Below are 16196 nucleotides of genomic sequence, written 5' to 3' on the forward strand. Positions count from 1 at the left end.
ACTCTGGTATAATTCGGCTTAAAGCTGGTCAATTTAAAAAATCGCCGAAGACGATTCCCCATGGCTGAAATCCGATCGGCGTCGGCTATACTCTTGGTAGGCGGGCGATAAACGGCAGTATTAGCCGTGAAGAGTTTGGCCGGAGAAGGGATTGCCTGTGTAAATCCAAATTGGCACGCCACAAACTATGCAGAGTAAACCTCGGTGCTGGGCAACAACTTCGAGCGCGTTTTCAAACCAATATGCAAATCCCGAGGAGCCAAAAAAGAATACCAAACATCAAAATGCTCGCCGACACGAGAAGAAGCGAGCTCATCTTGAAGAGATTCATATCTGGCTAAAAACCAAGAGGGGCCAGTGACTCGGTCAGCCAAAGAAGACCAATAAATGAGAAGGTGAGGACTCGAATCATAAAAAACAAAAAAATAAGAGAGAAAATCAAGAGGATGTCCAGATGTCAACGGCGGAGAGCAGCCGAGAGCAAGCCCATAGGAGTCACAATGGGCAGCCGAATCCATATCTAAAGGTTCTCGGCACAACTTACGAAAATAAATTTGCAAAAATATTTGCAAAAACCAAAAAATACCGCAACCCGAGCTAATGGTTACACCATCTCCAGAGGGTGACGGCTTAATGGAATCAAAAATTTCTCTGTAAACAAAAGCAAGGAAATAGGGCCCCAAGGCCAATTTATCGCCGTTAGATAAACCAACTGCGATCGGAACAAAATCTCGATTGATTTTCTGCGAACAAGTGCAGAAAAGATTATGACATAGCCAGTATAGGAGGAACGCCGTATGTTCCTTCCTGATGACCGGAGCAGGGGATTCACCTGCAAACTTACGGAGAAATTTAGAGTAAGCCAAATCATTAAGGTCGAGATAGGCCTCAAAATCAGATACACCATCAGGATCATAGGCCATGGAGAGGGTAACACTATGAGGGCGTAAACCAACAATGGCGGCTACATCAAAAAGAGTTGGGGTAAGAGGGCCTCCCCTGAAAAGAAAAACGTTGGAGGCAGGGGACAAAAAACAGAGAGCTGAAGCTAACAAAAGGTTATCGGCTATAGGGGGTTTCCGCGATAACTGGATAGCTTCATAAATTCTAATCTCTTTCCAAAAATCGCCATAAGCAGATTTGACTCGATCTAACCAAGATAGATATGCATCTGAGGTGCTCAGCCAAGTCTTAAGACTCCTTCCTGTCGAGGCCGAGGGGTACCAGTAATGAAGATGAATGGAGTCAGCCATTAATGGAAGACCGTCATTGGAGAAAGGAAAATCCTCAGGAGTTGGATCTTGGGTAAAAGAAGGTCCCAAGACTAATCTGGTAGGGTCTAAGGGAAGATACGGTTTGAGCAAGGTGTAATCCAATGAAGGGCGAGTAGGTAATGGCGGAAGTGGTGCCATCACTCGAAACAAGAAAAACACAGGAACAGAAAGTAATAGATGACAAAAGGAAGACTGGCGGAAAAGGGGAAGAAGAAATAAAAAGGTTTCGGCGAAGAAGACAAAGGAGAAATGAAAAGATTTCGTTAGAAACGAAAAGGTAGAAGAGACAAAAAGAATATGAAGCTTGGGGAAGAAGAAAAGCCGTCGTATCGAACCATCGCATCGAAGCGAGTTCCGAGGTCGCCTATGATGATGAATAGACGGTGGCAATTAAGAGGACATAATTAATGCCGCATATAAGACAAAAATCGAGAACGAATCAGGGCCGTAAAAAATAAAATAAACGGGCCAAAATCGAATCGCTGGGTCTTGCATTACGTCAGCCACTAGCGCAGAAGATTTGAAATTGATTGGATCAAAAAGTATGCATCGGATCACGCCCTTTTTGAAACAGTGATGGGATTTTGAACCGAGCGATTCAAATAAAACCATGCCAAAAGGTGAAATGCGCTTTGGACAATGCCAGCTACCGAAGCGTCACTTCGAAAGCTGCCGAGGGGGCAATTGTTGAGCCAATTCGGTGTGAACAGCTGGCACGACGGGTCCATACCAGTACGGCGGTTTCAGCGGTGCACCGGGAGTACAATAGGTGCACCAGAAGGAACACGAACCGCACCAAAATTGAGGGAGTTATAGCAACCGCAAGCAGTTATAGATGGTCCTGATCGGCCGAAGGTGGTCCAAAATAACAGGAGATAATGGCTGATCGTGTAAGGACTATAACCAACTCAGGGGCGACTTTATAAATAGGCTCATATTATCCTAAAAAAGGGTCTTTTCTCCCTGCGAACAAAAGACCACTCTTATTTTACCGCATCTTTCTTTCCTGCATTTACCACTTTTTCTAGGACTAGCTTGGTAATTTAGAATTCTGGAGTCTGTCTGCCCCCCGGGCATCACTCCGTTGTAGACTAAAACCCTTTTTTTTGTACTTTCTACTGGGTCATTCAATAGAAAGTCATTTTCGGCTCTTCAGACCGGCCAGATCTTGTGTTGTGTTAGCCGTTCGGTTCGTCTCCTGGTCGAGTTTCCGACTTCCCCCGTACATTCAGCTCAGCCGGCTGAACCAAAGAGAGAATAGAGTTTTCGGACCTGGCTAATTGGATCCCTCATCAGTCGAATCGCTTGTTCAGTAAAAAGGCGCACATTTCGAGGGTCATCTGTCGGAGCCGTTTCAATCCCGACGTGCTTCCCGAGAAAGATCTTTGACTGGGTCAAGGGTCGGGACGATCGGCACCCAACAGACACCTTCCTTAGCTATCAGTAGTTTTTCTTTTTTTTTTAAGAGAGAGAAAGCTAGCAAGCTATCGCGTACATCTATTTTTTAAAAAAAATGAACTTAGTTAAAAATATAAAATAATTAGGCTTCGAACTAGCAGTACTTGGCAGTTATCTTATTTGGAAATATTCGGAATAATTAATTTTAGCAAAATTACCTTTACATGTAATAAAATTTCTAATGTAGTATGCGAAAATTGTATATATCAGAAGAATCAAATGTTGAGGAATTAATTAAGAGAAAAATAGTTAAAAGGATCAATCTCGGAATGGCCTGTAGTGGAGACGGTCCACCATAAATTTATACCAAAAATATACTATTGCTAATAAACCACAAAGGGCAAGCCAGTTAATAGGCAGCGAAATAAGAATCCCCAACAGCAATAACTTCAAAACAAAACTGCGTTTAGCGGACCGGCTGTCCCTAGAGCAAGTGACAAAGGGCTTGGTGGTTGGTTCCCGATGTCCCAAGATCGAATCCTAGTTGATTCACATTTCCAGCTAAGTTTATTTCTAAATAAAATAAACGAAGCGGATAGCGTGCTACCTATCTCTCAAAAAAACAAAAAACCGCATTTAGCGAAGGAGTTCGACATTAAGAAGAAAAAAAAAAAACCAAAATATATTCTATTCGTCAGCATTTTTCGGATTTTCATTTTCAACTTGGCTGCCTTGTTTTACCAATAATTCATAGAATTTCTCTCTATTAACGTCATAATAATAATAATACATTTGCTTATTTCACAAAACTAGGTCATACTTTGTGAAGAAGGAGATTTAAAGTCGCAGCACAGCTAATTAGATGAAAATTTTCTCACACACGAGGGAAAACAAGCCTGAATATGTGACAGCTGCAAATACAAGGCCAAAACAAGATTTGACAAGTCCTAAAAGAAAACTTCTTCAGATAGGAACCCCCCCCAAAAAAAAAAAAAAAGAGAGAGAGGAGAGTTTACAAGCAAAGAATGGAGCTGCCCAGGCACTTTAAGATAGAATGCCAACAGCAGCAGTCTTATTACCACCTTTAAACCTGTCAGATAAGTAATGTAACACAACACGCTCACAGCTGCATTCAGTATTTACGAATAGCTCAATTCAATGGTATCGACAGTTATCTAGCTCAGCTCTTGGCAAGAGTCTCAGCAACAAAACTTTGTAATACATACACCTTGATTACTCAATGCCACAGTACAATTGCATTTGCATGAATAGCACAACAGAGTATTAACTCACAACAGAGTATTAATTTCCACAGTTCAAAGGAGAAAAAAAAAACACCAGTCAGCTAGCACAACAAATAATAACCCCATTATTCCAATCTACGGCGAAGCACGAGATAGCTTCCGCAAATTGCAGATGAATTAGAGATTCTACGGCCAGAGAGTGTTCCCAAAGACGAAAATATTCCGAAATGGATAAGAAATGTTCTCAGCGCTATACCCACCACTCTTCTCTCTTTCCTTCTGTACACGACAATAATACATTTATCTCACTATATTTAATCCTAATTCTAATATACCAGCTCAAATAGAACCACCTTCCCTTCTAGCTCCTTACTCTGATCCAAAAACCAAAATGGGGGGGGAAAAAGAAAGAAAAAAAAAAAATGAAGGCATGTACAAATAAACATTCTGTTTTTTCATCTAGGGCCAGAGAGCTCCATGGCCTCCAAATATAATGAAGACTCATCCTCACCAAAGTCCAAATATCTTGGAGGCAGCTGCTCCATGGACCTATTAACAGACTTTGGAGTGTTGCTGATACTATTATTACTAGTATTAATATTCTGTGAGGCCTCCCATTTCTCGGCAAGGCCGTCCCCTTCCAACATCCTCACCACTTCCGACATCTTCGGGCGGTGCGCAGGGTGGAATTGTGTGCAGAGGAGCGCCACCTGGACCATCTCCTCCAGTTCGACCCTGTCGTAGTTGCTCTTTAGGTCCTTGTCGACCATCATGCTCAGCTGCTTCTCTTGGTGAAGCTTCTTAACCTGTATGTACGTAAAAAGGACGGACCAAAAATTAGGTAAACTATGCACTTGTCTATGCATTTGCTTCTTCTTCTTTTTTTTTCCCCTTTCTGAGGATACAAGTGAAAAAAAAAAAACCACCCAACAAAACCAACACTACACTGCAGATTATGACAATATATATTAAATAATATTATATAAAATAAATAAAAATTTTATTAAAAAATATTAAATTATAATTCAGTAATACCTTTTTAGCGAAAAGATAATTTTGTCCGTGTGGGACTGGGGATTGCCCTGCGACGTAAGTTGCGGAATTCAAACTTCTCCGTTTTCAACATCATACATAGTGATTAAGTTTACTATATATAAATTTAATTTTTTAGATTTCCATGCTTGTACACAGAATTTTTTGTAAAATAAAATCTTTATTTCGCAATACGTGAAGATTTTAGATTTTGGGTGCCAAAATTTTATTTCGTTCTTCAAAATAGTATAATTTATACATTACATGTTTCTAAAATATAAATTAATTTTACAAATCATACATGGATTCAAATATTCCTGTGCATGAATATTTTACTAAATTATATTATTACATATGATTTAGTGAATTTTCATAAATTGGTATGCTTAAATTTTACTATAATTCAATAAGACAAGAATGAATCTAAAAGTGATCTAATATTCCGAGTAGATTTCACATACCACAAAATTGGGTTGATTTGGATAATTACTTATTTTTATGATACATATCTAATCATTTCCAATTTTTCACAATAAATGACTTATTGGCTAAAAATATGATTTTTAGTCACCATATCTCATATTTATGGAGTATAGCTAAAATTTTAATAGATATAAATTCTCTCATCACGTTAATTAAAATAACTAAATATATAAAAGATGAGCGAAAGATATGATATAAATTTGGTAAATATGAGTTGTTTACTCACAATAAGTAAACAAACTAAATAGCTAAAAAACTGTTATCTAATGTTAAGTTGTCATCTCAAATAACCTGTCAATTATAACTTAAAATTTAGTGAGTTTATGTATATCCTGTTTTCTCAGTAAAAAAATATTATAAAATCTAATTAAATAATATAGTTATAGAAGTTATAGAAGACTAAAGATGCCTATTACATGTCAAAGTTCAATCTCAATCAGCTGTCAGATATTACTTCAAATTTATTGAAATGATACATATCCTATCTCATTATTAAATTAATTAAATAATATAGAATATATTATAATCAATTTTATTAATAAAAAATATTAGAATTAAAATTAATTAAATAATATTAAAAAATTATTATTAAATTTAATTAAAAAATTGAAAGGACACCTAGAGGGTGCCACGTGGCACAGTCAGGATGCCTTTTATATAATGCTATAGATGTTATAGATGTTATAGATATACATAATATTAAAAATATAATTAATTAAATAGTATAGCCTATAAATAAAACAATGGAAGGGCACCCGGAGGGCTCCAAGTGGCACCGTCCAGGTGCCCTTTCATATAATGTTATAGATTATAGATTATTGGCTATTTGCAAATGAGTAGATAATTTAAACCCAAAAGTTTGATCTTATAGGAAGTGATTCTAGAATAGTCAGGGAAGATTAGATGGACCATACTCTGTCATCAGAAAAGAGGAACAAAAGGTAATGAAAGGAGATTTAACCCACTAAATATCAAATATAGCAAACCGAACTAACAATATCATTAAAAAAGGGGCGTAGGACCTGCTTTGAAACCAAATCACCTGGAAGATCGATCTGATAGGAAACAGACCTAGAACATTCTGCCAATTGTAGCTTCATTTCTCGTAAGACAAACTCGGTTCAACAAGTAATTTTCTTAAAGATTTTCACGTTGTAACGATGAGATACTAACGATGACAGAGCATTTAGCAGCACTAAAGAATCAAAGATTGCTCTATTATGACCTGAGCATCATGGACTCCAACCATGAAAGTTGGCTCTGCATGCGAGGGATAAAGACTACAGAAGTTTGATTCTCCAAGAATTCTAAATGAGAAACCTTGTACACTAGAAAACCCATTTTTAAAAATGAGAGACTACAAGAAAGCAACCTTTTTTTTTTGTGTTTGCGATAAAATGAAGGGAAATCATCGAAAAGCCCAACTGTGGGATTGTGCTTTTTCATTTTACTATTATGTGGTTTGAAGTGTAGCACTGCACACCAATGTGGTCTCTATTTTAATTTTCCATCAGATTTGCCGTTAAAATGGATAACAAAGTGCTACACTTTCTTTTCATGAACCACAGAACGAAAAACTTCATTATCTTATAATTTGTATTTTATCACCTCGTAGTTTATAAAATGTAGCACCATTGGTACCCTTTCTTAGACAAATCCTCAAGAAACAGTAAACAAAAATTTACAGGGAGACAGTGCTACTCTGAACCACAGTATATCAGTCATAAACTGCAAATGCTCTGCACCATGGAGGAGCTTTTTGTAGTTTTCCCTAAAATATATGGAGAAAGACTCAGAACCTATAATACCATGAAAAAAACAGAGAGCTTACCCAATCAAGCATCACTCCTTTCTGATTTGCTACCCGTCCAAAGTCCAGTGCCTTCTGACCTGTAATCAACTCAAGTAATAGTATGCCAAAGCCAAAAACATCGGTCTTTTCTGATGACTGTCCAGTCGACAGATATTCTGGAGCTATATGCCCAACAGTACCACGGACCGCTGTCGTTACATGTGACTCACGATGATCCAAAAGCTTCGCCAATCCAAAATCCCCGACAATTGCCTCGAAATCATCATCAAGAAGAATGTTTGCTGCTTTTACGTCGCGATGGATTATTTTGGGGTCACACTGTTCGTGCAGGTACAGCAAACCCCTTGCTGTCCCCAACGCTATCCTCTTTCGCCTTGGCCAGTCAAGAGCTGGTCTACCATGGACATGTTCTGCAAAAAGGAAAGAAACTAATAAGCAATCAAAAGGAAGAAAAAAAAAAAAAAAAGCTTTTCTCGCTTTTGCTCTTTTGTTAAAATCGACCGACATTTTCAGTAACCAAATTAGAAGTCAAAACTTATGGCAGCTACAATATTCAAACGTGTGCAAGGTACCTTTTTTTAAGAGATTTACTGGTTGTTAAACTTTCGTATTCAATCAAAAGTGCACAATGAAGCAGTGAAGTATCTATTAAACCTTGCAAAGTTACAAGTGTGCAATTATCATAGGTGATCGTGAATATAAACAAACTTCAAATGCACAGGAGCAAGCTTGTAGTTCATTAGCATCATTCACTGAGTATCTGGAATTTACCCAATAGTACCAATATAATTAAGCAATAATAATTTGCAATCATCATACAACAGTTTCCAAGAACACCTCTCCGACTCTGCAACAAAATAATCAACGTCACTTACATTCTTGGTGCACCGCTATTCAAATTTCCAATTAAGGGCCTTTTCAGATGTAGGAGGAAGTTATATTGGAAAACTTGTGCTGTACGTCCTGTGATTCCTACTTAGGAGTTTGATTTTTAGCTATAGTAAGGTATTGAGATCTAGATAATTTCAACTTCTCAGGATAATTAGCAGTGGCTTATCATATTCTAAGAAAATGACTAGGAAGCTAAATATATTATACGATCTTCAAGATTTAGACATTTGCCATAATCCCCACTAAGCAACTGCCGCGCACCCATTGATTAAAGAAAAGGATATGCTAGATAAGTTATTCTCACACCCAAACAGGTCCTAAATCATGTCAATGCACATGCAAAACACAAAGAAACCATACCTCTTAATTGAGAAGCAACACTTCCATTTGGCATGTAAGGGTAGACAAGAAGTCTCTCATTCTCTGTCGTGCAGAATCCAACAAGCCTAAGGAGATTCCGATGAACTGCCAAACTTATCATTTCAACCTCAGTTTGAAACTGAATTTCCCCACCAAGAGCATTGTAGTCTTTTAATCTTTTAACAGCTACAATCGTACCATCACGCAAGCACCCCTTGTAGACAATCCCATATCCACCTTTCCCTAGGATATTCTTTGAGTTAAAATTATTAGTAGCTACTCGGAGCTCCTTTAAGGAGTATCGCTTCAGATGACCCAGGGATACTTCTGGATCATATTGATCTGCAAATGACAGGCTGATTGATAAGGTGCACATTGAAAACTTGTATATATATATAGAAAGAGAGAGAGAGATGTAGGTATATATATATATAAATATATATATATATAGATATATATATATATATTTTTTCGTTATAGTTTACTTTATAATCAAACTATTTCAAATATCAATTTTCAATGGTTACTATGGCGAGTTTGTAGTTTAATGGTGTAGAAGAATCTAAATTTATCGAATTTTGATAGAAAATACTTTAAACTATCTAGATCAAGGCCAGTATCCTTGATCTTGAATTTAAAAGTTCTATACTCAAATTTTAAAGATTGTTCAATTTCCACCGTCCATTTTGATATGATTTACTTATTAAGTAAATGATGTCGGAAAAAATTAAAATTTTATTCCTAAAAACTTCATATACTCTAGATCATATTTAACAACGTGGATCATTGTTTTGAACACCCTAAGATCGAAAACGGAACTATAGTACCGGAGCTCCAGTACTATAGATAGTATTAATAGCCTCGTACAATATATATATATATATATATATATATATATATATATATATATATATATATTAAAAGAAACAAGAGCTTGGGGCACATTTGGTTCAAAATAAAGTAGGAAGTGAAATTAGAATAGGAATCAGAATGGACCGCAATCGAAAAAGGAATGATGAAATCCGCACATTTGGTTCAAAATAAAGTAGGAAATGAAATTAGAATAGGAATCAGAATGGACCGCAATCGAAAAAGGAATGATGAAATCCCCTAATTTGTTCGGTCCATAACAGGAATCGGAATTGAAATCAACCAATTATTATTGTTTAGTTGAGGAAAGTTCAATGCCCACAAAAATATTTAAAATAAAATCCACAATTCAAAATAAAAAAACCAATTCAACACTCAAAATATGAAGTTCAGATTTGAAATTCAAAATTAGAATTTGAATTCAAAATTAAATTCATGGTTTGAATTTATAACTCTAACACAAATTTTGATTCACAATTTGAATATGAAATTTGAATTCAAAAGGAGATAGTGAATTCACAACTCTAATTCATGTTCAAATTAAAATTCAAAAAATTCAAATTTCTAGTAAAATTAAAATTTATGTGACATCCCAGGATTTGGATTAGTCCTATATATAAGATGTAATAGAGCTAAATCTCTTAACTCGACAATAACATTTTGGATGATGGCTAGGCCCAAGAGGTTAAGAAGGATAGACGTGCTAGAATTAGAGTAGTTCTAGGATAGGTGACCCCCTAGGAAGTGGGGCGTCATAATTGGTATTAGAGCCAATCACCAGCTGGAAATGTGAGATGAGTCTTGACTGAGCCAAGATTATACAACGGGCAGAACGCGGCTACCCAACTGACGACTATTGTGGGCGGAGCACAGCTCCCTCAAATCGTTTGCTAAAGGCTAGCGAGATGAGTTCCACATCACCTAGTGCTTGTGAGTGTGCTTGAGCTTGACAAACGCGACTCCCCAACTGACGACCATTGTGGGCAGAGCACAACTCCCTCAAATCGTCGGCTAAAGGCTAGCGAGACGAGTCCCACATCACCTGGTCCTTGTGAGTGTGCTTGAGCTTGACGAAAACGTTAGGGCTTAAAAATAGGAAGAATGTGACACCCCAGCATACAGAATAGTCCTATATATAAGATGTTATAAGGATGAACTTCTTAACTCGGCTATGGCATTTTGGACGATGGTTAGGCCCAAGAGGTTAAGAGGATTAAGTGCTAGAACTAGAGTAGTTCTAGGATGGGTGATCCCCTAGAACGTGGGGCGTCACAATTTACTATCTAAATTCGTAATCAGAATTTGAATCCAAATTTAAACTCATTATTTGAACATACAATTTGAATTTACAATTCAAATTCAAGTTCAACTTCAAAATTTTAAACCAGAACTAAATTACAAATATCAAACTTATATAGTGAATTGCAAATATATCCCTACAAAGTACAACTTTCATACAGTTCCCTACAAATATAGTGAATTGCAAATATATTCCTACAAAGTACAAACTTTCATATGTTGTAATCCTAAGCCTGCTGTGCTTAGATAAGGCTAAGGATGTAAATAAGCCATAGAGCTTTATTGTGTGATGATAAGTATGAGATAATAAATTTGTAATAAAGATCAAGCCTTTGTCTATGTGCATCCTCCTCCTTCACAGATCGTCACCCTAAAGTGAGTCTAAGTCAGTCCGGTTATCTTTCCCCAAGGTTTAAAGTATCGCCCCGTGCCGGTCGGCATGCGGCAATATGTACCGTGTCCCCAATTAAGAGGCATGGTACAGGGGGGTTTCTCTCTTGGACCCCTCGTGCCGCAACCCCCAAAGGGTATCGCGCGAGAAAGTGTGATACCAAAGGGTACCGTGGCACAGTGCCGCTGCGTACCTATAATGGCACGCAATATTTTAAGCTTTAACCTTTTTTTTTTGTGTTTTGGGCCTAACTTTCAGAATTTTTCTTTTTTGCACCACACACATCCCTCTCTCTCATTCTCTTCTATCTTTTCTTCTCCTCAACTCGCTCTTTCAATCTTTCCTTTTCTTCTCACCGATCTCTTCCTCTCTTTTTTTTTCTTTCTACTTTTTCCTCCCTCTTCTCATTATAATTTATCTCTAATTTCCTCCTTCAATCCTTTCTATTTCTATTTTGTTTCTACTTTGATCCCTTCGAATCCGAAAATTTCTTGAAAGTTTCGACAAAAATTCAAATCCTATTTTGGAGGGCATCAAAACTTAGGACGCCCTATCCATCCTACATAACATCATACATATTATATAATCCTCATTTGAGAATCAAAGACAATACTCAATAGTGTTCTTTGCACCCAGTTTCATGTGAAGTATTCCCAATTACATCATATTCGAATTCTATCCTTCTTTCTAAAATATGGACCACTCTTAAAATGTGCAAAGTGAAAAGTGGAAAACAAAAGAGCTAAAGATAAGATTAGCAGAAGAAGAAAGTATCTGTGTTGTAAAAGATAAGAAAAAAAGGCAAGATATTGCAGTAAAACCAATTGCAAGACACAATTTACTGTCGAATGAACAGTGTCCTGAGTCTCTTGAGAGTTGTTACACTAACTGTTGGTAAACAGAATGACAAATATCTACCACACGCCAATCAAAAAAAAGCGTGTACAATTTTTAGCCTTCTATTTTCTCAAAAAAAATGCCAAACTAGAAAGTGAATAGCTCAAAATGGTAATGTAGATACATAAGAAAAGAAAATCAGGAAAACAGCAACATGAGTTGATGTAAATAAAAATAATAATAAGGGATAATTGCCAATATACCCCTCAAAATTTAAGAAATCTCTCATTTACCCCTACTTTTTTTTTTCTTTTCAATATACCCCTCATACGTTCCTCCGTTATTCCAAAATATTTCTGCAGTTACCACCCGTTAAGTTAACTTGAGTTAACGTAATTTAAATATCTCCCAGAGTTAAAAAATAAAATAAAATAAAAATACCTCTTTTGCCCTTAACTTAAGAGCAAATAAGAAATGTTAGTGATGGTAGAAGGGTACATTTGAGAAGATAAAAAATCAAAATACTTTTTGTGCCCCTAACTTAAGGGCAAATAAAAAATAAAAAAAGTCGGTGATGGTAGAAGGGTATATTGGAAAGGACAAAATAGTAATTTCATAGAGATAACAGCTCTTGCGAATAGTTCATTAATAGAATTTAACTCTAGGGATATTTTTGAAATAGGTTGGAACATAAAAAGGGTATTTTCAATATTAACCTTCTAAGAGAGGTAAATCAGAAAGTTGGGAACTTTTCAAAGGTATATAAGCAATTGCCCCTAATAATAATAAAGAAACTTCAACTTAAGGGGTCTTACCATTTACATCGAAGAAAACCTGTTGATTGTGTCTGTGCTGCCACCAAAGGAGCAAACCAACACCAACAATGAGCAAAGCAACACAACCGACACTTGCACCAAAGGCGATAGCTAAGCGGTGATTCCTTGCCACTCCAGATTGTGGCTGAGCTGAGAAACCCAATATGCCTATTTAATTAGAATAATCATGGAGTATAATTACCAATATGTATGCAAGAAAAGAAACTTCGCTCTGATTAGATAAAAATTCTCTTGATTGAATAATTTAACATACCCCTTAAATCATCTGGTGGATATGAGATTGGGTCCAGAGACATGGAAGAACAGTTGTTTCCAGATTTTGAGCCACATATCAAAGGATTTCCAATTATGCTGTAACAAACCAAGAAAAATAATAATACCATATAATTTGCTGGTTTCACTATAACCAATCAGAAGCAAGGAAGTAGAAAGGCAGGAAAACATGAATAACTTACTTGAAAGTCCTAGCAGTAATCTTTGGTAGGGGACCACTTAAATTGTTATATGACAGATCCCTGCCACATATGTAAATTACAGCACATAATAAATAATGAATTGGGTGTTTCCATAAATAGAATTGCTGATCATAAAGAGGAAGGGGTAATATGTAAAGCAAGAACATACAAGAGAGTAAGGCCATTGATATTGGACAATGTATCGGGGCAATGCCCAGACAAACTGTTGTTATTAAGTCGTCTGACAAAATAAGAACAAGAATAGTAAGTTTACAAAAATTGTTCAGTTAAGAATTGATGTTTACTCATGCTTAGAAAGATTGGAGTTAAATTTAATCTTACAAATAGTTAAGGTTCTCGAGCTCTCCCAGCGAACTAGGTATACTGCCATTGAACTGATTGTTGGAGAGATCAAGTGTTTGGAGCTTCTCCAACTTGCCAATATCAGAAGGAATAGGACCAGAAATAGCATTATTCTGCAGCAGCCTGTTAATAGGGATAGAAAAACGGAGCATATCTCATAATCCAAGTAAAACAATGCTATCAAGAGAATAATCAACAGAATCTAGTTTAAATTCGAATTCGAGTTTACGAAGAGGTTGCTTTACTTACACAGATTGAAGATGCGTGAGATTTCCAATGCCAGCTGATAAAGTCCCAGACAAGCTTTGACTGGGTAGACCTCTGTAAAAATTTAAAAAATAACTATAAATGTACTGATGATGGAGGTTGGAAATTAGTCAAATGATGCAGCATTTGTGTCTTACAAAGCAGAAACGTATCCATCAGCAGAGCACGTGACCATCCTCCAACTACATGGATCAACGGAGTTAATATCCCAATTCTCTAAAACGTTATATGGGTCGTTTAGTTGCATTTTAATAGCCATCAATGCTACAACTGCATCCAGAAATTTTAAAAAAAAAAAAAAAAAAAAAAACAGAAGAAAAAGAAAAATGACGAAAAGACTAATGGTTAGAGAAATGTGCAGCAGCATACTCCCAGCACCACGTATGAAGACAAAGCTAATGATGCGAAGTTACATAATTACTTGGAACAGAAACCAAATATGAGCTTTCCGAAAACTCCTATCACAGATTCCTCTGGATAGAAGAGTGCGAATTAAAGATACGACAGCGACAAACCTAGGACTGCATACATGGTAAGTTAGATAGGCACTAAAATTCACATGACCTAAAGAGCAGTAAATGAACTTTTGAGCTTCAGAGAGGAAAAGGAACGCTGGAGGAGCTTTAGAATGAAAACAGCTGTCACAAGAAGAGAAGTATATACCAAGATCATATTTCTGACGGTAAGACATAGGATCCCCTGTGCAATTTGGTAATAGGCTAAAAAGAAGTACACAACTGAGATCATATGTTGCAGCATAACTTTCCCAGAAACACCTCAAGTCAAAATTCCAATGAAATGGAGGAAAAGGAAAATATCTTGAGAGTCCATTGTGCAAGGAAAATGCATATTTCTAACTTCCGATAATCATCATGGTGTTCGCGGTCCAGAGAATTCAGTGCGAGGATAATATGGCTAGTAAACTTTTCCCTCAGTGTGACATTGAAAGTGAGCTTGTTTGGCCTCGCTCCTAGCACTGCTTCCAATTGCAGTAGCTTGTAGCGGCAGTGCATTTGGAAATCAGAAGAATTTAGATCTTCTATAGCAAAAGGCAGAAATGAAGCGGTCAGTATCTCTAATTTGAAGCTTTTAACTATACGATGTAGAGAAGCTGTCGGGGAAAATTCTTTTCCTCATATAACTTCTCAGACAAGCACTTCCTCACACGGCACTACACCCTAGAGCAGCAGGGCCAAAGAGATGGAAGGAAATTGAGACACCAGCATACCAGACAACTACATTATAGCACCGCCTCTTCCATTTTTGAAGATCCAGATAAAAACTTGTATGACCAATCTACCAAACACCGCCTCTTCCATCAAAGGAACTACATTATAGCACGCACGCACGCGCACGCACACACACACACACACACATATATATATATATATATATATAAAGAAAAGAAAGAAGAGGAGAAAAGGAGGAAAAAAAGGAAGAGGCAGCCCAGATCTACTGACCTTCATAGTTGATACCAGAAGGAGAGAGAGTTGCAGAGGACTTGTTCTCGAAGCAAGTCCACAAAAACAGCATGAACCAAAAGATCCGAAGTGGGAAGAGGCCACCTGCTCTCCTCTCCATGCTACAATTTCAAATACAACTTTCCCCCAATCTAAGTCTAAACTCTTCCTTATGACCTTGTTTACCTGTTCTCATCACAGCCGCATTAACCCATTTCCTCCCACTCCCAACATCAACACATTTCCACCAAGCCCACAACCAAAACAGACCATCTCCAAATCTTTCTTAAAATCTTTCTTACTCCCAACCCACACTACACTCAAAACCCACCCCTCTCTGTCTCTCTCTTTTATTTTCTCCTCTTTTCTCTTCTAGTAGAGCTCGAGTAGAGAGAAGGGATGATGCGGATGAAGATGAAGATGATGAAGATGATGATGATGATGTGTGGGTGGGGTGGCAGAGGGATTTGTCGAGTTATCTACGGACGATTCCTTGCTTCGTTTTCTGCGGACGCTCGCACGAGAGAGAGAGAAGGGGTGGGGTGGGGTGGGGTGGGGTTGGGTGGAGTGGGGATATATGAGATCATACGCATCGTTCTCGCCCGCAAAAGGGCAGAGGAAAAGCCACACGGACACGGTGTGCTAGAGAGAGAGAGAGAAAGAGAGAGAGAGAGAGAGTGAGAACATGCAAAAAGAAAGGGCCAATACTAACCGCCAAAAAGCGACACAGGTGAAGAGAGAGCGACAGAGGGGATTATAGTATTATCCCGTATCAACACACTATTATTATAGTTCATATACGATCTAATTATCTAGTACTAAGCAATTACTGTTACTAATTTAAGTAGAGAATAATAATAAAAGATTTGAGACGAGACGACACCGCATAAGAGGTTTTACTGTTATTCATGGGCTGTTTTTGT

At 37.3% G+C, this 16196-nt stretch overlaps 1 protein-coding gene across 2 annotated transcripts; it reads right to left on the reverse strand.

Moving 5' to 3' along the window:
• On the reverse strand, positions 3811-15806 carry LOC109718342 (protein NSP-INTERACTING KINASE 3). Of its 2 annotated transcripts, none has more exons than XM_020244527.1 (11): positions 15274-15806; positions 13951-14083; positions 13796-13867; positions 13526-13669; positions 13353-13424; positions 13184-13243; positions 12982-13079; positions 12708-12875; positions 8496-8837; positions 7263-7654; positions 3811-4722 (listed from the first exon to the last, which is right to left on the reverse strand). In XM_020244527.1, the coding sequence occupies exons 1-11, from the start codon at positions 15392-15394 to the stop codon at positions 4372-4374; spliced, it is 1953 nt and encodes a 650-aa protein (XP_020100116.1). In that variant the 5' UTR covers positions 15395-15806; the 3' UTR covers positions 3811-4371. The 2 variants fall into 2 exon arrangements, with proteins under 2 accessions (XP_020100116.1, XP_020100117.1); XM_020244528.1 differs by having other exon boundaries at positions 12708-12857; positions 15274-15804.

This window comes from Ananas comosus, linkage group 12, assembly GCF_001540865.1.
Source record: "Ananas comosus cultivar F153 linkage group 12, ASM154086v1, whole genome shotgun sequence".
Lineage (NCBI taxonomy): Eukaryota > Viridiplantae > Streptophyta > Magnoliopsida > Poales > Bromeliaceae > Ananas > Ananas comosus.

Coding starts and splice junctions, on each gene's coding strand:
- LOC109718342 (XM_020244527.1), bottom strand. CDS start 15,394: ATGGAGAGGAGAGCAGGTGGCCTCTTCCCACTTCGGATCTTTTGGTTC. Junction 13,244..13,352: donor ATCAATGGCCTTACTCTCTT/GTATGTTCTTGC, acceptor CATATGTGGCAG/GGATCTGTCATATAACAATT. Junction 12,876..12,981: donor TCCACCAGATGATTTAAGGG/GTATGTTAAATT, acceptor CTAATTAAATAG/GCATATTGGGTTTCTCAGCT.